Here is a 22672-nt window from a genome sequence, read left to right on the forward strand (position 1 = left end):
TTATTATTATACTGTTGGCGTTTAGCTGCACTGAATTTGTGTGAAAATGTAAAAATCTGGCCTTGGTCGTAATCGACCTGATCCCGCGCAAATGTATGCACTTTTCTGATTTTAATCTTGTTCTCATGCTTCTGTAACCTTTCCGCCATAGAGTCTTGTAATTTCTTAGATACCTCAGTGACCCCTACCTTGTCAATTTCTGTATTTAGTCTGTCAATTTCCTTTCAAACCTCCACTCGATCAATGGCTGCAAATTTAATCAAAATGTGCACCAAGTTCATGGAGGCTGCCAAGTTACTCTGTCCCCATTCCTTTAACATTAACGAGTTTGGCTTTTCGAAGCTTGGTGCCAGCATGATCCTCAAGCCTCTCGGCACTCTCCCCACCTCTGAGTACTTCGATAAAGAGTAGTGTTCCCACCATTTAGTAACTTCGAGTTTTTTTTTCCAACTCTTTGTAGAGCGCTTTAATGTTGGTATCCTCTCGTACTTCATTTCTGGTCAGAACACTTTTGGAGCCGGCCGCTACAGCCGGTATATTTCCAAAAAGCTCCGCTGCCTCAACTTCATGAGCACACACCGCTACTGCCGACATGCTGCTGTTAACCTGCGAATCAAAGTTTTTTAGTGCCGAAGCTTCCTAGGCAACTAACGCTTCGCTCCCGCCGATCACTATGACCTCCCCACCTCCGAACTGCCTCAGAACTCACCGCGTGACGAATACTCCGGAGACACCCTGAGTCAGCCGACCCTGGTGACGCGCATTTCCTCGTCCACGCAAAGGCAGAGTTTTCTCGGCTATGTGAGGGGGTGTTCTCCGCAATTCCGATCTGGATTCAGCAATATGGTGGTTTGTTGGAGAACGCCAGCTTTTGGAGAGGGGGTCCGTAATTAGAAGCAAACCAAACTTCTGTTTACGTATGCAGAAAGAAACTCCCCAAGCCACCTCCAATCCAGTCTATCGGAGAAGCAAACAAAGGAGACGGACCACAGGATCTGGCCACAGATGTATTTAATGGCGCAGGTGAGCAGCAACAGCAATGACGCGTTTCGGGCCCGTAGGCCCTTGATCACATACAAAGTAGTTACCTGTTTTTCAGATTTTTATATGCTGTGAAGTAAATGGCCACTCCCCCTGTTTGACCAGACCTCCTTGGTATATAGTAGACACATTAGCACCGTGACTACCGTTTTGAAACACATGTCTCTTGCTAAATAAAATGTGTAAATGCTTATATATATATATATTTTTTTTTTACAGAGTTTTATATAACGCAAACTTGACCCGAAGGTATTGGGTATCAGAGCGCTTTACATAGCACCAGTTGGTTGGCTTAGCTAGATTTTAACATACAGGTGAGATTTTCTCCATTTTGGATTTTGGCAAACAGTGCTTTCTGGGACAAGAATATGCCAAACTTTGGAGGACACTATCATACGTCTGGGTTTCCCCTGTACCATATTGGTCAGGGGTGCCCCCCTGCTTGTCACCCAAGAACATTGGATAAAAATGAAAGAGCTGCACAGCAAATAATATCCCTGCCTGAAACTACAAGAAGATGAAGGAGTGCCCTGCTGAACCTCTAGCCTGCACCAAGAGGATTGCACTCTTAAGGACTGTACCTGCTGCACACTTTGGTCTTCAGCCCATATGGACTTTGCCTTGCTTTGAAAAGTGAAAGAGTGGACTCACTGAAAGCAGCAGGTCAAAAGAGCTCCACTTGCATCATCTTCACCAAGAGAAAACGAGCTGACCACATTTAGCTGGACCTTAATGGATTTGGCCATGTGCATTGTGCGAGACTGGTCTCAACATCTGAAGAAGCAACTCAGAGCTTCTGAACCCTTAGTTAAGTGTTGTGGACACTTTGGAACCCCAAAAGGATCTTCTTGAAGCATTTCCAGAGGTTTGAGACAATTTGGAGAATTTTAACAAAAAACTCCATAAGTTGGCCAACACCTCGGATGTCAAGTGTCAAGCCGCCAACATTGAATCGCGACCCGTCCTGGATTGTAGGTTTGTCCTGTTGATATCTCTGGAGCTCAAGACTTTCAGGATTTTACCTAGGCCTTGCAATGAACTAAATCGCCATTGTCGACTTAAAACCTGGCATGACAAGGTGCCTTGCGCGACGACGAGAGAAAAAGCTCTAGAAAAATAACTAAGTTCAAAGGTAAAAAGTTGACTAGTCCCTACCACTCAACTGTGTCCCGTCCAGGCGCCACCAGATGTTTCAAGTTGGGGCTTTTCCTTTTTAAGCACTATAAAGTATTTAATCTTCCAAAATTAATATCTACTGTTCCCTACATTGGATTTTTGTTGTTTTTGATATCATTTTAATCATGAAAATATTTCCTACTTTTTTAAACTGTTGTATTTTTAGTGTGTGTTGTGTCTTACTTATTTGATGTATTGGTGTTTTTAGCCGCTGTATACACCTGTCTCCTAAGTTAAGCCTGTCTGCTTGTAACCATCTGCCAAGGGTTGAGCAAGGGAATCATTTATTGAGACCTTGACTGGGCCTCATATTGTGATTGTGGCATTATTAATAGTGGTAGGTACCTACTTACCCCACTAATAAACCACATTCCAACAAGACAGTACTTTGCAAAATTAGAAAATGAAGAAACCTACAACTGTTTATAACAATTGTTCTTCTGTTCTGTGTTCCCACACTTCTTTCAACAAAAATGTTTTTCTGCTTGTGTTGGTTTGTCTCTTGCCCAGGTCAGGAAAGATCCCAGAACACTATGTAGAGAAATTTTCATCATGAAAAATTACGCAATTTAGCAAGGTGGGTTGTTGCAGAATTGGGACACAGGCTTGGCTGTCACCTTGGAAAGCCTACCAGACTCAGACATGTCTGAATGCTAGACATCCTGAGGAGTCCAGGGTGGTGTGACATGTGAATCTCAATACATTATTTTACCCAGAATGAATTTCTTGCAAACTTCAAACTTTTGCTAAAATCACTCATTTTCCACACATTTCTGTGAGGGAAAGATTCAGAATCTGTGGGGATCCACAACACTCCTACCACTCAGCATTTCCTCACTTCTCCCCCAAAACACCTGTGCCCCACGTGTGTGGCTGGGTTCTAATCTGAAACACCCCCCTCCCAGAGCTTATATCAGGGTGGGGGCATGTCCTGATGCTTCTGCAGGCTGACCCAGCCCCTTCCGATTTGGCCATTTGTTCCTGGTTGCTAGTGGGATTTTGGCATATGGAGTAATCACCTCCTAACTGCCCCTGGAGAGGCAAATAGATTGCTGTGCCCTGGGAGGAGCACATGCCCATGCCAAAGGGTGCATCCCTGCAAAGACCTGTGCCTGGTGTCTAGTGGGTGGATGCTTGCTTGAGGTTTGTGGATCTAGGGCGGTCCTCAAGCTGAGATTAAAGTTACACACAAAAAAAAAATCAGGATGTGAGGTTAGTTTTTCTTTCTCTCTCTGGAATCATTCTTTCAGAGAAAGTCCTACTGGTGCAAGCAGATGTTACCGTCCTCCACAATCCAGAAGTAATGCAGATACCGTGAATATCACATAATTCACATTGTGATGTTTACAAGCATTTAGGGCAGTCATTGCTGACATGGCATAGTCCTTTGTGAAAGTTAGAATGAGTTATGTTGAAAGGTGTTGCAAATAGCAGGCCACCTTTTCCGAAAAATAGCATTTACAATGGCTTAAGTATTGGCTACAGATATCAACTTCATGCTGCTCTTCACCCGCATACTGCCATGTTTGTAGACCTTTCAGGTGGGAATTTGCACAGATTATTTCTAAAATAACCAACGGATAGGTGCACCTAGCGCCTGCAATACGTTTTAGGAAGGTGGCCTTCTAGCTGATCTAGAGGGATTTTTTGTCTGGCATAACCCCTGTGTGTACTGTGTTTACACCGCTGTGTCTGTTTTGACTCCCTGAAGTCAATTTGCCTCTCTGGTGTCTGAAACGCATACACACAAACAAGTGAACATCAAGAGATGTGTCCCTTCCTTTGTGGTACCATCGACACTGGAGCTGTCATTGTGTTTGTTTCATCTATGCTGTGTACATATTTCTTATATCTTAGGTTCTCAAACCTTAACCCACACTAAAGATGTGCAAAGTTGCACCTTTTGCCGGAATATTGTGATCTTCTGTTTACCTACAGTATCTATTTGAAGGTTATTGAACATTAGTTGTTTGCGAAGCTCGTATTTTTATATTTCCCATTCTGTACTGATTTTCATTGGTATTCCTTGAGCTAAAATGTGGAAGTGGAACTGATGGATATAACAATTTACTCTTTCAACGTGAAATGGAAATACATGGATGTAATCTCAATCAAAAGTAAGCCAACTGGAACTTGTCTGTTCCTCAGTTTTAGTAATTAGCTGTAATGGCTTTCAGATAGTGAGATTTACATTTAAGATGGCTACTGTCCTTTACTTCACATTGCCTAGTATTTATTACAATTTCACTTTGGGTAATTGCTCTTCAATATTTTGTTTTAATTCCTTGCAGGTCGAAATAGCGAAATCTGGTCTCCAAGCGTCTTTGTTGGTGAAATCTACAGAGACAGGAGATCTATTTGTAAACTTTGACCTCATGATACTTACCTTGATCCGGGAAACGGAGTGCCTTGCTCAGATGGGTCTTGACATCCCACCTTTTGCGGCTTCCCTCCAGCAAAAACAAGACGCTTATAAAAATAATTACAACAAACTGCAGGTATTGTATGTTATGCTTTATTTTGTATAGTAACAGTAATGTAAATGGGCCTACCATCTCGCAGCGTATAATAAAGAAGACGAGGGCTTATATAAAGTCATTACACGCTTATCTTTGAGACCGAGGTGATTATCGACAAATGCCATCATTCTAAACTGTCAAAAGAGAATGCACCAAGATGTGTAGGGGAGGGAGGTACAACGAGTTACCACAGAGATGAAGGATGAATGTGTAGGGGAGGGAATAAATGAATATATATACTGTTGTAATTTACCACTAGTATTTCCCTTTCCTGGTTCCCCCCCTCCTTCCCCTCCCTGGTTGGTACCGCCTTAGAACGTTACTGAAGGTGGCATTAGAACATTGACTGAGGAACCTTGAGTCTCACCCAGGGCCTGCAGCTGGGGATGTGCCTATTCCAGTCTTACAAGAAATAAAGAAGTAATTCTACTTACTCATTTGTGTAGCGTCACATTACTACATATACATTTTCAGTAACAAAGATTATAGCAGGGCAGGGCAGTATGTACTAGCGTCGGTGTTACAAAATCAGGGAAAACGGTTCTCCTTGGGGTTTTTAATGGATTGCTGTCTATAAGACTGAATCAAATATCTGCCTGTTATAGAAATCTGTAATGAGATGAAGTATCATTCAAAATATTTTATCGAATTTTATAATATGAGCAGCAGACAATACAAAAAAGAGCAACGAAAGAGGTGCAAAGAAGAATACAGATTAATATTGAAGTGAGAAATGTACCTATATAATTAAAATTGGAAAATACATTTTAAAAGAAAAGGAATAATCAGAAATGCCAATACATGAAAATCTTAATATAGTTACTTACATCAACTTTAGAATTCGTAAATAACAATATAACAATAAAAAATATATATATATATATGTATATATATATATATATATATATATATATATATATATATATATATATATATATATATATATATATATATATATATATATATATATATATTAGTATAACTTATCCATAAATAAAGGACAATATATTCATCAATCAGTGTCCAAAATAAGTGATAAGTTGATGAGTTATGGACTACACCCGACAGAGTCAAATTGACTTCTCTTCTAGTAAAAATTATCCATGAAAACCATGCATGAATTGATAGTAAAGAAGCATTTTTCCAATGAGTACTAATTCATTTTAAAGCAGCAGATATGTGAAAGTCTAAAAGTTTGTTAATTAAACCAGGCACATTTGTAGGCAGCGAAAGAGAATTACAAATCAGCATATCATTTGAAATATTATCTGAAAGTGTAAAGAATTTTGTGATAACATCTCAAACTTCCTTCCAATACATTGCATTCCTAAAGCATATGTCCTAACGAGCCTGGATTCATATTGCAATGCAAACAATTAGGAGAATTTGAAATGTATGCATTGTAAAACCTTAAAGGAGTCCATAAAACATTTAATAAAATGAAAGAATGTGTTTGGTATAAAGAAAAAAGGCAACCAGCCAGAAATATTCATCAACCATATTTTCTTCCATAAATCTTTAAAGAGAGATATATTGAGTTATTTATTCTAAATAGTAGAGAGAGAGAGAGAGAATTGTATCTCCTTTAGAATTGTTCCATTTTTTTAATAGAACTTTAATTCAGCGTGTGAGGAAGCAGCTATTGTTTGAAGATAAATCTCTAAATCGGATGTGATCTTTAAAGGAACATTGTTTGGAAATGAATCAAGGATAGAGTTACACAACTGTTCATATTTAGAAATATCCGAGGAGGGCACAAGAAGTTTTTGTTGCAATAATTCAAAAGATCAAAAAGCATTATTATGATATACATCTTTTAAGTAAAAAATACCAGCTTTTATCCAGGATTGCTCCACTGTACGCCCCTACACAGTTAGATGATCTTAGAAAGGCTTCACTGCCTGGAGGGTCAGGCAGTGGGGATGGGGCAGCAGCTGAGCCAGAGCCCGTGGCACAAACTAACAGGACTCAGACTCTGATGCTGACAAGGCAGGTGACAATGACCTGGACCTGGACAATCCAGCTCCTACTGGAGATGAAGAAAAAAGCCAGGTGGCCATCGCATTGTTGTCCCAGGCAGAGTGGGAAGGATGCTTAGAAGACCCAGATATCCTTCTGAGGAGTCTGACCATTCTGGTGTATCTGTAGGGACCTCTGTCTCTTCTCACAGGCGGGGGGAACTTCTGAGGAGAAAAGAAAAAGGCAGATGAGAAATCAGGGACATCAGCTGAGAATAAAGAGACAGCTGGTAGCCTTAGAAAGGGAGTCCTAGAACTTGACAGAGCTAGAAAAAAAGATGAGACTAGAATCCCATAGTGGCAGTAACTTCCCTAGTGGTAGAGAAAGATCTCATGACCATAGGAATTTAAACAAGATTGTCACTCCCTACCAGAGTGGGGATGTCATCCACAAATGGATACCTGCACTGGAAAGGGCCTGCAATGTTCAGAAGGTCCCCCAGGAGCAGTGGGCAGCTATCCTGTGGCTCTCCTGTGCAGACAAAGGTAAAGACAAGCTCCTCACTGTAACAGAAGAGGATGCTGATGATTATACAGTCCTGAAAAGTGCTCTGATTTAAGGGTGTGACCTAACCACTGAACAATACAGGATAACGTTCAGAGATACCCAAAAGGCTCAGACTCAGGACTGGGTTGACTTTGTTGATTGTGCTACTAAGGCTCTGGAGGGCTGGTTACTTGGCAGTAAGGTATGTGATTATACAGGATTGTACAAATTGATTATGAGGGAACAGATCCTTAATAATTGTCAGAATACGCTTTTGTATTAGCACCTGGTAGACTCTGATCTGACCTCTCCCCAAGAATTGGGAAAGAAGGCTGACAAATGGGTCAGAACCAGGGTGAAGCAGAAAGTTCCGAACCAAGGTGGTGACCAGAAGAAGCAATATCCTAATAAGGGTAGGGAGAAGGGTAAAGACCGGAAGTCTTCACAAGGCCCCCAATAATCTCCTAATGGTGGAGATTCCCAATCTTCCAAACAGAAAGGCCAAAAGAAACCATGTTGTAAAATCTCTAAGGAGATTACCCATTGGACTAGTGATTGTACAAAGTCCAAAGGCTCAACTCCAGCCACCATTGCCCCTAAGGCAACTGTTCCCCCTAGCTCAGCTCAAAGTGGTGGTGCTCAGCAGAAGGGTGTAGTAGGGTTAACCCTGGGTTCTGAGATGGACTCTGGCCTAGTCAGAGTTCCAACTCAGGCTGTACTGATCTGGGATGGAGGCATGGATATGTCCTCCTTTGTGAGTCCCAGTACCTTGGGCAAATACAGACAGCTGCCTTTGATAAATGGAAAAGAGGCTTTGGCCTACAGAGACACAGGGGCAAGTGTCACAATGGTGACACAAGACCTTGTGGCTCTTGAGCAGAATATACTTGTATTGTAAGGTATTGTAAGGGGTGCTTATAGAGCGCACTGACACCATGGGTTTCCTGGCGCTGGATAGACATAGAGGGTGCAGAGGGACTAACCAGATTGAGGGAAGAGCCAGGTTTTTAGGGACTTGCGGAAAAGAGTAAGAGAGTTAGAGGCTTTAAGAGAAGAGGGAAAAGAGTTCCAAAGCTTGGGGGCCAGGTGTGCAAATCTCCGGCCTCCGGATCTACAAAGCTTGTAAGAAGGGACGGTCAGAAGGTGAAGATGGGAGGATCTCAAATTCCGGGGCGGGCAGTAGGGTCTGATCAAAGATTTCACAAAGGCGGGGCAAGGCCCAGTTAGTGATTTGAAAATAAGGCAGCCGATCTTGAAGGCCGACCTTGCGGTAACGGGGAGCCAATGGAGTTTGGCCAGGAGGGGCCTGGCGGACTGCCACTTCGGGATCCCTAGGGCCAATCTCGCCGCTTGATTTTGCACCACTTGCAGTCTAGCTACCGATGTCTTAGGCAGACCGTGGTAGATTGCATTAGAAAAATCTAAGCGGGAGAGGACGAGAGCCATGATGACCTGCAGGAGGGCATCGGGTGTGAAGAGGGATGCCACTTTCCTGATCCTGCGCAGCTGGTAGATACAGGACGAGACCACCGTCCCCACCTGTGGCCCTAGGGATAAACCGGAGTCGATTGTGACCCCTAGGCTCTTCACCGAGGCCACGGGGGTGGGAGAGGGACCCAATTCCGCCGGCCAGAATTGTGGCCCCCAGGAGGTGGCGCTCCTACCCGGAAGGAGGAGCTCCGTCTTCCCGGGGTTCAATTTTAGCTGGTTATGGCCCATCCACTGGAGGATGTGGGACATGACTGCCTGAAAATTGGGAATAGCAGAAGGGGAGTTAAGAGAAAAGATGAGTTGCAGGTCGTCCGCGTAATTAAACACGCGAACGTCCCACTGCCTCAAAGAAAAAAGAAGGGGACGAAGATAAAGATTGAAAAGGAGAGGGGATAGAGAAGAGCCCTGGGGGACCCCGCAGGGTGAGTGCTCCCTGGGAGCCCTAAAGGTACCCAGGCTGAGGGTCTGAGACCTGCCGGTCAAAAAAGATTTGACCCAGTCCAGCGCCAGGCCCTGGATGCCCGCCTGCTCGACACGGTGGAAAAGGATGTTATGGTCCACCGTGTCGAAAGCGGCAGACAGGTCTAATAATACCAGGGCCTGGGGGGTACCCTTGTCAACCCCGTCTCTCAAGGCATCCAGCACCGCCAAGATCACAGTCTCCGTAGAGTGGCCGGGTCTGAAGCCAGCCTGGTTGGCCTCGAGGAAGTTGGAACTCTCGATAAACTGTGAGAGACAGGTGGTGACGTGGGCCTCCAGGATTATAGAAAAAAAAGGTAAAGTTCACTTGGTGAACTTTATCAAGTGACCAGTGATAGCAATGTCAGGACAGACTATTCATTGGCAGTTGTTAATTTCTCCTGGGCAGTGGTAACTGGCCTCAAGAAAGTTGTGGTAAGTGCAGACCTCCCTGTCGAATGCTTGCTTGGCAATGTTTTGGAAATTTCAGCCTGGGCTGAAGTGGAGCTCAGGACCCATGCAGAAATGTTAGGTATCTCTGCACATGTGTTTGCTGTGACTAGGTCACAGGCCAAAATGTCTAACACTGAACAGGCCCTGGATTCTGGAAACATGGACCAGGTGCCTTCCAAGAAAAGGAGCAGTAGGGTTAAGGCAATGCCTCCCCCCTGCCTCACAATACAGATCAGTCTCTTGCGGGAGATGAGTGCAGTCCTGAAGAAGGAACTGTCCCAGATGAGTTTGAGCCTGATTAGGTTGAGTTCTTGGGGACAGGGGGGCCTTCCAGGGCAGATCTGAGTCAGGAGCAGCTGAGCTGCCCTTCTCTTGAAATCCCTCAGACAGCAGGCTGCTGCTGAGGCTGCTGGGAATGCTAGTGGCACCCATAAGATTTATTGGGATGATGGACTCCTGTATTCAGAGAGTAGAGACCCCAAGCCTGGTGCAGCCAGGAGGTTGGTTATACCTTTGAAATTCAGGGGCTTCCTATTGACACTAGCCCATTATATTCCTTCAGCAGGACACCTGGGCCAAAACAAGACTTGGGACAGAATTGTCCCTCACTATTATTGGCCCCACATGTCTGAAGACACAAAGGAATTGTGTTGCTCCTGTGTCACCTGTCAAGCCAGTGGCAAGGCAGGTGGTACCACAAAGGCCCCTTGATGCCACTGCCTGTGGTGGGGGTTCCTTTTGAGAGGGTAGGGATTGACATAGTTGGTCCCATGGATCCGGAGACAGCATCTTCGCACAGATTTATTCTGGAGGTGATGGACCATGCCACTAGGTACCCAGAGGCAATTCCCCATAGGACCACTACAGCACCTGTGGTGGCAAGAGCCCTCTTGGGAGTGTTCTCAAGAGTGGGTTTCCCTAAGGAGGTAGTTTCTGACAGATGTGCAAACTTTATGTCTAGTTACTTGACTGCAATGTGGAAGGAGTGTGGAGTGAATTACAAATTCACCACACATTATCACCCACAATGCAATGGTTTAGCTGAAAGGGTCAACAAAACCTTAAAGGGTATGATCAAGGGTCTCCCAAGAAAGCTTAGGCGTAGATGAGACATCCTACTGCCCTGCATTTTATTTGCATACAGGGAGGTTCCTCAGAAGGGGGTTGGTTACAGCCCTTTTGAACTTCTGTTTGGGCATCCTGTAAGAGGACCATTGTGTCTGGTGAAGGAGGGATGGGAGTTACCTCTCAAACCCCATAAACAGGACATAGTGGACTATGTACTTGGTCTCTGCTCCAGGATGGCTGAGTACATGAAAAAGCAACTAAGAACCTTGAGGTTAGCCAGGAACTACAGAAAGCCTGGCATGACCAAAAGGTTGTGCTGACTGTTTACCAGCCAGGACAGAAAGTGTGGGTGTTGGAGCATGTGGCCCCAGCAGCTCTCCAAGACAAGTGGAGTGGCCCCCAAACTATTGTTGAACAGAAGGGAGAGTTTACCTATCTGGTAGACCTAGGAACTCCCAGGAGCCCCCATAGGGTGCTTCATGTCAATAGGCTGAAACCTTATGTTGACAGGGCAGACATGGGCTTGTTCATGGCTACCGATGATGGGTCAGTTGATGGTGTAACCTTGGCAGGCAGACTCACTGCTCCGCAACAAGCTGATTGTAGACAGGTTCTCAATCAGTATAGGAATATGTTCTCACTGACTCCAAGTCGGACTACCTGGTGCACTCATGAAGTGGACACTGGGGACAGTCTGCCTGTCAAAAATAAGATTTACAGGCAACCTGATCATGTCAGGGACTGTATCAGGATTGAAGACCAGATAATGTTGGATTTGGGAGTTATTGAACCCTCAGATAGCCCATGAGCTAGTCCAAAGGTTTTGGTACCTAAATCTCACACCCAGGGTGGTAAGAGAGAGATGAGGTTTTGTGTTGACTACATGGGTCTCAATGTAGTCACTAGGACGGATGCCCATCCAATCCCAAGAGCATATGAGCTTATAGACATGTTGGCCTCAGCCAAATTTCTTAGCACATTTGATCTTACAGCTGGCTACTGGCAGATCAGACTAGCTGATGATACAAAAGCCAAGACAGCATTTGCTACCCCTAGTGGGCACTATCAATTTGTGGTAATGCCCTTTGGTTTGAAGAATGCACCTGCCACTTTTCAAGGTTGGTGAACAAAGTCCTAACAGGCCTGGAAGACTATAGTGCAGCATATCTTGATGATTTTGCTGTCTTTAGCTCCACCTGGGAGGATCACCTGGTCCACCTGAGAAATATTTTGGAGGCCCTGCAGAAAGCAGGCCTACCTATCAAGGCTACTAAGTGCCAGATAGGGCAGAGTAAGGTTGTGTACCTGGGCCACCTTGTGGGTGGAGGCCAGGTTCAACCATTACAGAGCAAAATCCAGACCATCATGGAATGGATTGCTCCAACTACCCAGACTCAGGTCAGAGCTTTCTTGGGCCTGACTGGGTACTACAGAAGATTTGTAAAGGGGTATGGTTCCATAGTGACACCCCTGAATGACAAAACTTCTAAAAGAATGCCTAAGAAAGTTCAGTGGACAGTCAGCTGTCAAAAGGCATTTGATGACCTGAAACAGGCCATGTGCACTGCGTTGGGGGTAGGGGTTGTGCTGTCACAATTGAATGATGAAGGTCAGGACCAGCCAGTAGCTTTTATTAGCAGAAGGCTGCCCCCTAGAGAGAAACGTTGGTCAGCTATTGAGTGGAAGGCCTTTGCTGTGGGTTGGGCTCTGAAGAAGCTGAGGCCATACTTGTTTGGCACTCACTTCACTGTTCAGACTGACCATAAGCCTCTCTTATGGCTAAAACAGATGAAGTGTGAAAACCCCAAAACACACAGGATGATGGACGGAATGTTGCACAATGGCAAAACATTCACCCCCAGTCACAGATCTGGGTTTAATCCATCATTATTTTGCTCCCCAAGCCACCCCAGTTCAGACATGGCCATATGCAAATCAGTCTTGACCCTGTGCCTCCCCATACTTTTGAGGTGGTCCATTTCCCTACAGGGGATGGACTATACAGTGGAACAGAGACCTGGGAGTAACCATGCCAGTGCAGATGGACTCCAGATATTTCCACTTAGAACATGAAGTCTCAACTGGTCAAGGTTATTTTAATGCCCCTGCGTTTGGGGGGGTTGTGTAGGAGAGTAGGATCCGCTTACTGTTGTTACCCCCACTTTTTGCTGGTGTTTCACTTTTTTTCGACTTTAGTCTGGCTGGGGCCCTGCTATACAGGACCCCTAGCCTAGCTGCTTCCTCTCTAAAATGATTGCATGTACTTTGGGTACACGCCAGTTTGGTTACTGGGGTACCCTTGTGAGTCCCTAGTATATGTACCATAGGTACCAAGGGCATAGGTACCACATAGCCTACCAGGGGCTGACACATGTATTATGCCACCCCTGGGAAACCTTCTAAAATGACACCACAGGACTGCTACTGCAGCCTGGGTAAGGTGGTGCATGGACCCCTTACCAAGATATAGGTTACCTATATCTACCTTTAATCACTGACACATATAAACCTATCAGTCACTCCTATGGCAGGCCTTATCAATCCTGAAGGCAGAGTGCTTGGTTTTGTGTGAGAGGGTGCCCATGCATGAGCTGGGCCCCTCTGCAGCTTTCGGAGCCTATTCTCTGAGGCTGTGATGCAGCCAGAGCATATACTCTTAAGTGCATTATAACCTAGTGGTAAATGCTAACTAGTCGGGGGTAGAATTCTAGAGGGAGAGACATGTACACACAGGTCTAACCAGGTAATAGTTTAAAAGAGCCCTGGCATCACAAAAGGGATGCTGCAGCCACAGACACGAGACTGGCCACCTGCTGCTGGACGAAATTCTGGCAGGGGCGGCCTGGACAATAGGTTTCTTGTCACAGGGCGGTGTAACCACCTCCCATACAGGCTTTTGTGTATTGGGGCTGGGTGGGTGCACTTTGAGAGTGCTTTGAAGTGGGCACTGGGAGCACATTTGGTGTCCCTGTGCATAGCACAGTTGAAACCGGTTGCAGGGGCTACCAGCCCCTGCTCTGGCGTGAAACTGGACAAAGGAAATGGGTGTAGCCACCCCTCTTCCCAAACCCTCCCATAGGTGGGTCCCTAAAAGCAAACCAATACTCCACCTAGAGTAAGCCACATACCCAATAAGTGGTATGACCTCTTTAAACTAGGCTCTTGCTCAGAGTAAAATTAAATATTAAACCAGATACACCGCTGTAAACACCATCCGGAGATTAAAAAAGTAAAATCCTGAGACAAATCTTCTCATTATATTCAAAAAGTAGTGCTTACACTTCAACACTATAAGACATAGCAGAGGAAGGAGATAATCCTTAAACATAAGAACCACAGCCATGGATACATAAGAAATAAACAAAAGACCTAATAAGGTCAAATTACAAATGGCCAGCAATGAGGCGTTGTACCGCACAATCAGCATGGCTATCAAATAAACATACTCCATAAAAGGGTAAGTCTTTCAAACTCACACAGACATTATCAGAATATCTCGACTCACACAACCAAACGTGTCTTCGGAGAGCAATTGATCTTGCCATATTTCTGCCAATAGAATCTGTTGTGTCCATCGCCTATTTAATATTAAACTTTGCCATCTCCAGGCCATCCTGCACAAGCTGAGAGGGTGTAGCCCTGAAGCCTTCAGGAAGGAAAGGAAGCAGCTGGTTGACAGAGTCCCACAAAGTATAGGAAGCCTTTCCTAAGACACAAGATGTGTTCAACGACCTCAAGGCCGAACTATTTGAGGCAAAGATATTTTGGCCACACATCTCCAACCACCTAGACTCTTTTCTACCTGGCGGAAGCAAGGGAGAAGCCTCCAAACTTGGCAAAGCTGTAGTAGTTTGCACAACAAACCCTTTATCAGTAGGATGACGAGAAAGACAAGCAGGGTTGTCCTGAGCAGGAATATGACGATCCGAAATAGCACCATCAACAGAGATACCTGACATTGCCCTTGCCCAAGTACCCAGAAGAATGTCATACAGAGACTCTCTATAAGGTAAAGAAGGTTCAATATCTGTGCCGCCCTGATAAAGCAGATCCAATAATGGATTAGATGACAAAGTCACCGACAGAAGCTGCAATTTTAGTATTCCAGCAGCTCTCTTAATAGCCTCAGCGAAAGTAACACTAGCCTCCATCAGCATTCATGGCAGAGAAACCAGATCATAATTAGGAGACAGTTGCAGGCTACTATCTTTCCTAAATGTCACCAAAGAACCTCCTAACTGAGGCTGACCAAGACCAATCAAGCTGTCAACATCAACAGGGTCCGCAGAGTCTTCTTGCAATACTGGCAAATTAAAAACATAATCAGCCTCATCCTCAATTTGTAAAGGAGAAGATGCAGGAACCGTAGTGGCAATAAGTGGCGTCTCCGGCACTGATCGACGTCGGGACCACCTCTTCCGACATCACAAAGGGAAGCCGCACCAGGCTGGTTCTCGACGTCGTGACGACTCCAGGTATGGAGCCGAGGTCCTCGACCTGCACAGAGGGCGAACGCACGAGCGTGCTCCCGATCAGGATCCCTTCAACCTCTTTGAAGCTCGAAGGCGCACCAGGGGGAGGTGTAGACCCAAAGAAAGTTTGCAGAGCATGAAAATAAGCCTGCATCTGGGTCGTAGTCGCCCCTGCTCCAGGATAAGGAGGGAGGCTCGGGGTCGACTCCTGGGCTACTTCCTCTGGTAAGAACCAGCAACAACGTCACAGCTATGTGAGGCCGAAGACCTCCTTGACCTTGTTCCCTTCCAATGAGATTTCAGCTACTTGGACGAGCGATGTCCATGGGAAAGGCTCCTTGAACAGCCCTGTGCAGGAAATTCAGAGCAATCAGGAGATCAATGTCACCTATTTTTTTATTTTTTTTTATTTTCAAAAGTTTTATATAGCGCTGGCTAGACCCGGAGGTATCAGAGCGCTTTACATGAGCATCAGATCATAGTTACAGGGTACGTCGTTATAAAGGTTACATAGTTCTTAGAGCATGGCCACATAGTTACTTGTAAGGCCGAGATAAACATTAAGCACAAATATGTAAGGGGAAAAGCAGGCAAGGTGAGAGATTCAGGGGAGGGGGTGTTGGAGCAGGGGAAGTAGACAGATAATGAAGGCAGGAAAGAGGAGGGTAGGGTGAGAGACACAGCATGGGAAGAGAAGGGGAAGGGTGACGGGGACACAAACCGGTAGACGAGTCAAGGCAAACGTCCAAAGTCCAGTAAGCTGTTATCCCAGGGGAAGTGGTATTACTTCCCCATCTCAGTTGTGAGAGGCTCCCTTTGCGCAGTGGACTCTCTCAGAGGGGTCTCTTAGACTCCAAGGCCTACACACTGGAGCCTTCCCCAGAAAGGGGAGGGGGAGTGCTTTGGCAATGGGTGCCATACCATACCTTAAGTGGGAGTGGCTCCCTTGGCGCAGTGGACTCGCTCAGCGGGTCCGCTGAGACTCCAGAGTATAAATATTGGATCTTTCCAGTGCTTAGTCAAAGGGCATAAAGGAGAGGGGGGTAGGCAGAGTAGCAGGCAAGGGGAGAGATTCGAGGGAGAGGGGATAGGAGCTAGGGACGAGACAATAAAGAGAGACGAAAAGAAGTCTGTCTAAAGACCGACTGGGTAGGTTACGACCTAAGAGGGAATCCACGGTCCATCTCCCCTATAGCTAAACCAAGTAGCTCCATCGGGCATCAGACAAAATAGTTCAGTCTCAATACATTGAGAGAGGAGGGAAGGAGAGGCATAAATAGAAGGCGGATGCGGTAGGAGACGACAGGAGAAGCGAAAGGAAGTGCAACAATGTGGTTCAACAATATACCTGGAAAAGATCAAACAAGTAAACATTATATCAAACAATCAGCAATACATTAGGGGAGGAGAGAGAGGAGCGAGAAAGTAGTGGGGGGTAGGGGAGGAGGCAAAGTGACGATAAGGCAAGAGACAATCGTAGAGACGAAAGGAAGTCTGTCTAAAGACCGGCTGGGTAGGTGACGACCAAGGAGGGAATCCACGGCCCATCTTCCCTATAGCTAAACCAAGTAGCTCCATCGGGCATCAGACAAAATAGTTCAGTCTCAAGTGGTGAGGGAAGAGGTTCACAGAAAAACAGGGTGGGGACAAAGGGCAAGGGCATGTGAGGGCAGAGGACAAAAGCTAGAAAGAGTAGGAATGGAGAGGGGGGAGTGCTGGGGGAAGGGAGAGGGGGAAGGTAAGGTCAGGAGAGACGCGGGAGCGTTAGCCCGAAGTCCGGCTGGGTAGGTGAATAGTCAAAGGAGGGAGCCCAAGACAATCTCCCCCATAGCTAGCGAGGTAGCTCCACCAGGCATCATACAAAAGTAGCTAGGTCTCAGCTTTTCTCCCCGGAGCTGTCATAGTCGCCATCATGGGATGTTTCAGCCTAGATGAGTTTGCAGCATTGGATCTCCCAGCAGGGGTGGTTACACACAGGGACACATCAAAGCTGAAATGCGCAGGAGGGTCTCAGGAGATCATCAGTATGCTAATCTGCCCTCGTAGTACTGTGTTGCTTCGCCGAACCTTGGCTAATCGGCGGCGTCTGCCAACAGCTCACAACTCTCCACTTGTGCCTCCCACTTGCTCATGTGGTGTTCGCCAGGGATTACCTGGTAGTACGTCGCATTCTTAACTTTCATGGGGGAGGGGTTGCGTGACTTCTTTGCCTGCGCTGGTAGACCGCTGCTCACTATTCTGCCCCGATGTATTGTATTGTCTCACAGAGCCGTGGCTACTCCGTGATGGCTGCAAACATCTTGTGACGCTCACTCATGGTGTTGACCCCAGGGGAGGAGCTTGTGCTTGTGGCCTCCGCTTTATACATCTCTCACTTCCGTCTCAGCTCGCTTCTTTGTCCTTCATCCAAGTGAGTGAATCAGTGGGCAGTGACACAGAAAGCTTAGTGGATCCTCCAGACTATTAGGCGGAGATGTTCTCAGCGTTGGCCATCGTGGGGCCAGGCAAGGCTTTAAGACTTTCTGGTACTTTTGGCTTCCTTTTTGGGCTTCTAATAGGTCAGGACTGGGGTGGGGTGCCTTCATCCATGTTGGTGGCCTGGAGGGCGGGAGCTCGACAACTTCCAGTGAGGAAGAGGAGAGATCGGGAGAGCTGCGCCATCAGCAACTTCATTCACCTTTCCTGTAAGGACTTAGGCTTCAATCTCTTACAGGCATCGCACTCCTCGGAATCGTGGTGCTCTCTTAAGCACCACATACAGATGGAATGCGGATCTGTAGCCGACATCTGTCGAGTACAAGTCTTGCACGTCTTAAAACCTGAAGGCATAGGCACACTGTTCCAGGACGCAATAAAGGTTGTCGAAGTAGGCCAAAAACAGAAAGCCCGAGTAACGCTTCTTCGGATCCGCTTTGCAGCGCAGAAAAGAATAAACTGACGTCCGTGCACCGGAGGGGACTTATATGGCTCCATTGACGTCATATCCGGAGACGACGTCACCGCGGAGCCATATGACGCCATCTCCGGCACGCAAAGGTACTGCTGAAAAATTTCTAAATCCAGTCCGGTGCCTGGGGAGAATTTAAAGTTAAGGAATCTGTAGCCAGATGTCTCCATCAGATCATATATTTCAAATTGTAGAATGTACTGTCATATAGTTGAGCGTTGTTAAGTGGAGGGTTGTATAGTACAGTGGAGGTGGGTATCGTAGAGTGGATTAGAGTAGAGTGTGGTAGAGTGGAATGGCTTGTTGTATAGAGAGTTGAGTGTTGTACAGTGGAGTGTCACTGACTGGAGTGTCGTGGAGTAGAGAGTTATAAAGTGGAGTGTCGTTTGGTAGAGTGTTGTAGAGTGGATTGGCATACAGTGGAGTACAGTGTGCTACAGTATTGTGGAGTGTTGTTGACTGCAGTCTTATAAAGTACAAGAAAGTCTCCTACAGTAGAGGGGAGTGTCGACGAGTGGCATGTCATAAAGTGGTAGAGTGTTAGACTGTTGTAGAGTACAGTAGAGTGGCATAGAGTGGAGAGGCATACAGTGGAGTAGAGTCTTCTAGGCTGGAGTGGTGTAACATATAATAGAGTACAGCATCATAGAGTGTAGTTGAGTGTTGTACAGTAGAATAGAGTGGTGTAGAGTGGATGGGAATATAGTGGAGTAGAGTCTTTGACTTTGGAGTGGTATACAGTGAAGTGGTGTAGAGTAGAGAGGAGTGTCATACAGTGGAGTGGAGTGTCGTAGAGTGGAATATCGTACAGTGTAGCGTTGTACAGTGAAGTGCGGTTTAGAGTGGTGTCATCAAGTGAAGTGTTATCGAGTTGAGTGACAATGAGTGGAGTACAGTGTTTTAGAGTGGAGTAGAGTGGAGTGTTGTAAAGTACTGTGGAGAAGAGTGTAGTAGAATAGAGTGCTGTGTCATGTAGTGGACTGGCATGTTGTGAAGAGGAGTGGAGTGGCATGTCGTAGAGTGTTATACAGTGTAGTAGAGTATAGAGTGAAGTAGAGTGTCAGAGAGTGGCATATAGTGTAGTAGAGTATTGTAGAGTGCAGTTGCATACAGTAGAGTAGAGTGTGGTACAGTGAAGTGCCGTAGAGCGTTCAGTGGAGTAGAGGGGATCCTTGATTATTTGAAGGTTGGCAGCGCATGAGCCTATATCATTCACATATAAATAAGATCTAATTAGTTGCCTCAGAGAACTGTCAGCTGACTCCGTGAAGTGAGCCCAATAATTAAGAATTTCTGCTTATATTTATATAAAATATTGGTGAGTCCCAACTCCAACCTCAGTGCACTATTCTCTGAACCTCTCGGCAGGCCAAGCCATCTTTTCCAGATATTCATTTCTATAATCTGCAATCGGCTGTATTCTTCACAGTGAAAACATCGCAACCATACAAAAGTAAATTTACTATTTTTTGCGTTGTAGGTCTTTCGAAGTATTCCTACTGAATTTTATGTCCCAATGTAATGTCCTTACTTTGTAAGGCACCTGCAATAACCTTTGAGCGAGCTTTTTAGTGGTCTATGTGAGCTTTAAAATTTAAATTATATCTAAAATGGAGTCCAAACATCTATACTCATTTACCACTGCAATTTGATCACCACTTAGGCATCACTTGTGTCTTATTTTCTGAGCAATTCTTCTTGAAAATATCATTACTTTAGTTTTGGACCTATTTATTCACAGATCATTTACCTTACCTTCTGAGAGTTCTTCAAGTTACTTCTGAAGGCATACTGAAGTGAGGTCCAATAGAACTGTATTATCAGCTTAGTAAAGTGATGAAACAACCTGTGTTCCTAATTTGGGTCGACATGGACGAAGCTGGTTCAGCTCTAGTGGCACATCAGCAATATAAATTGAAAACAGGAGAGGGGCCAATAGACACCCCTATCTTAGACCATTTGGAATATCTAATTTCCTGGACAGTGCTCCGTTTCTCCCTAGTTCTACCCTTGTCCATGAGTCCTCATGTAATTTAACTGATCAAATTTAACAACCCAGGGGAAATATTCCAGTTACACATTTTTTAACCAAAGGAGCGCCCAATTTTTTGTGAGAAATGATATTGACAAATCTATATATGCCACATAGAGAGGCTTTTTCCTTTTAAAATCATATTCCTCAGCCAATAGTTTGAGTAGTAAGCAACCATCAACTGTTGAGTACCCTTTACGAAAACCTAGTTGGAGGTTCGGAGAACTCTTTCACTTACTACTCAATCGTCCAGTAAACCTAACAGATGTTTAGCGTAAATGTTATTGGAAATAGCGAAAAGGGCCATCATACGCTAACTCATGGGCAATTCTCACGCTCCTTTTTTATACAAAGGGACGCTAATGCTTTCTCTCTGGGACTCTGGAAAACCATGGTAATTCATTATAGCTTCAAACATGGGGGTCAGAACTCGGGCCCACAAACTCGGATGAAATTTTATTATGTCCGAGAATAGGCCTTTGGCCCCTGAACTTCTTCATTTTTCTTTAGCAGATCCTCATTTCTGGTTACTGTGGGGTCCACATTGGGTTCGAAATATTTAAAATACCCCATAACAACCCACATATCTTTTTTAGCTTATGTAAATATGAGACGTACTTGACCCACTCTTTCTCCCCCACCGGCGATGCTTCAATTTCTTTTGTCAGCCCAAGCACACTACTGACTGTATTTCAAAAACCCTTTATTCTTCCTGTTTGAAGAGAAACTATAAACTTTGTCCAAGCTATCTCTTTCTCCTTCCAAATAATTTTTCTTATTTCTTTAATAAAATTCTTCCTTTGTTGTTTGATTATAAACTTCATATTAGCTTTTTTAAGTCTCCCTTATGTTCTTATTCAACACAAACTTTGCCCTCTCTTTAGGAGATCTATGTATGCCCTTCAGAGACCTATCATAGTTTAAGACCATCAAAGCCCCTTCCTGTTTTGAGGAAATCAGTTTATCATAATCTTCCAAAATAGTCTGAGGCATATGATTAACACTGGATTTCAAGGTGGGCGGAGCCGGGTCGGCGACCAAGATGGCCGCACGGAGTCCCGGCTCCGCCGACCTTCTCCCCTCGCCGCCCGATTTACCTACATGCCCCGCGCAAGAACGGAGCTTTTGTGCGTCGGAGGGGACGCCGTGATGGGGCGTCCGATTCCGGCGAAATTCGGAGCCCCAGGGACGAAGATCTGCTCCTCCGCTCTGGGCGGCCCGTCTGATGCCGGCGACCGGGACCTCGCGCTGTTGTGCACCCGGCTGCTAGTTCAATACCAGCAGCCACACTATCCTGTGAGACGCCGATCTCCCACCATGGCGCTCAGTGAACCTCTCGACACCGCCGGAGCCCTCTACAAGACGCGATGCACAGCCCCTTTTGTGCTGGATGCTTCTCCCCCCTCCCCCCCCCCAGCACCTTTCATCGGCAGCCGGACTAAGGGAACGGCGCTTTGTCTACCTGGAGGTACATTGCTTGCTTGTGCGTACTGAACTGTGCTACACGCCCCGGCTCACTTGTGCCAGTGGGGCACGATATCGACGTGTCATTTTCGTGCTGGGGGGGCCTGTGGACAATACCCTGTGGTGGGGGAGACTGTTATCCTGTGTTACTTCGTAACTGGGGCATCGGTGAATTGTAATTCTGGCGGGGCCGGCGATTCTTCAGCCTTATTGTGCTGCGCTGTGGTGGTGCTTCCCGGGAAAATGGCGACTTGATGGATTCTATCTAGATATGGCGGCGGCCGGGTATGCTGGATGCTGAGAGAGGGCGAACGGATATCTCTAAAGGGCCGTTTCATTCTATTCTGGAAATGGCGTGAGACTGTTCCGGTTATTTTTAACCAATGCTTCCTTGTAAGCCATCACTAGTTTTGCCCGTTACTGCTTGCGAGATAACTGTTGCTATCCCCTGCGAAGGGGCTACGGCCGGTGATGGATGGGACTTCATGGTGGCTGCAGTGTGGACATGCTTCCTTTGAATACCCCTGGGAGGCTTGCCGCAGATCGACTACAGTATGCTTGGCCCCGTGGATGGCGGTTGCTGGCGATCGATAGGCCGCTCCTTGTGACTTTTACGAGACTTTGGTTTCTCCTGGACTGACCTGGGTGCTCCAGTTCGTGCTTTCCACCTGGCCCGACATCTCAAGACGTGTGCGATCTGTACCATCGATCCTGGGGGCCCGTGGGTCTCAAGTGTGCTCCGGGTGCCATTGTCACTACTGGGGAGCTCCTCACCGTCCTGTGTGAATTGAACTGCGTAACGATTACATCATCCTGTTTTAGTGGGTGCTCCTACTGTTCTGACTTTAATTTTTAAGTACTCGAACGTTATGTGGTGGTGGGGGGAGGGTCGGGGTTCCCACACTGGGAATCTCCCTCACATTTCTTTCCCATTCGTGGGTTGTTGTTTTTTTTTCTTTTCCTTCTTTTTACCTTTTGTGTTTTATTCCCTTTCTTCTTGTTTCTCTTATTCTCTTGTCTATATTTCGGGTTCCTAATGGGCGAC

General features: G+C 45.8%; 1 protein-coding gene across 1 annotated transcript in view; it reads left to right on the top strand.

Moving 5' to 3' along the window:
* Positions 1–22672, top strand: part of DNAH5 (dynein axonemal heavy chain 5) — a 5174212-nt gene that overhangs the window by 912326 nt on the left and 4239214 nt on the right. The window contains exon 15 of the mRNA XM_078687662.1: positions 4509–4715. Within this exon, the coding sequence (XP_078543788.1) occupies positions 4509–4715 (207 nt within the window). The remainder of the gene's footprint in view (positions 1–4508; positions 4716–22672) is intronic.

This window comes from Lissotriton helveticus, chromosome 4_1, assembly GCF_964261635.1.
Source record: "Lissotriton helveticus chromosome 4_1, aLisHel1.1, whole genome shotgun sequence".
NCBI classification, from domain to species: domain Eukaryota; kingdom Metazoa; phylum Chordata; class Amphibia; order Caudata; family Salamandridae; genus Lissotriton; species Lissotriton helveticus.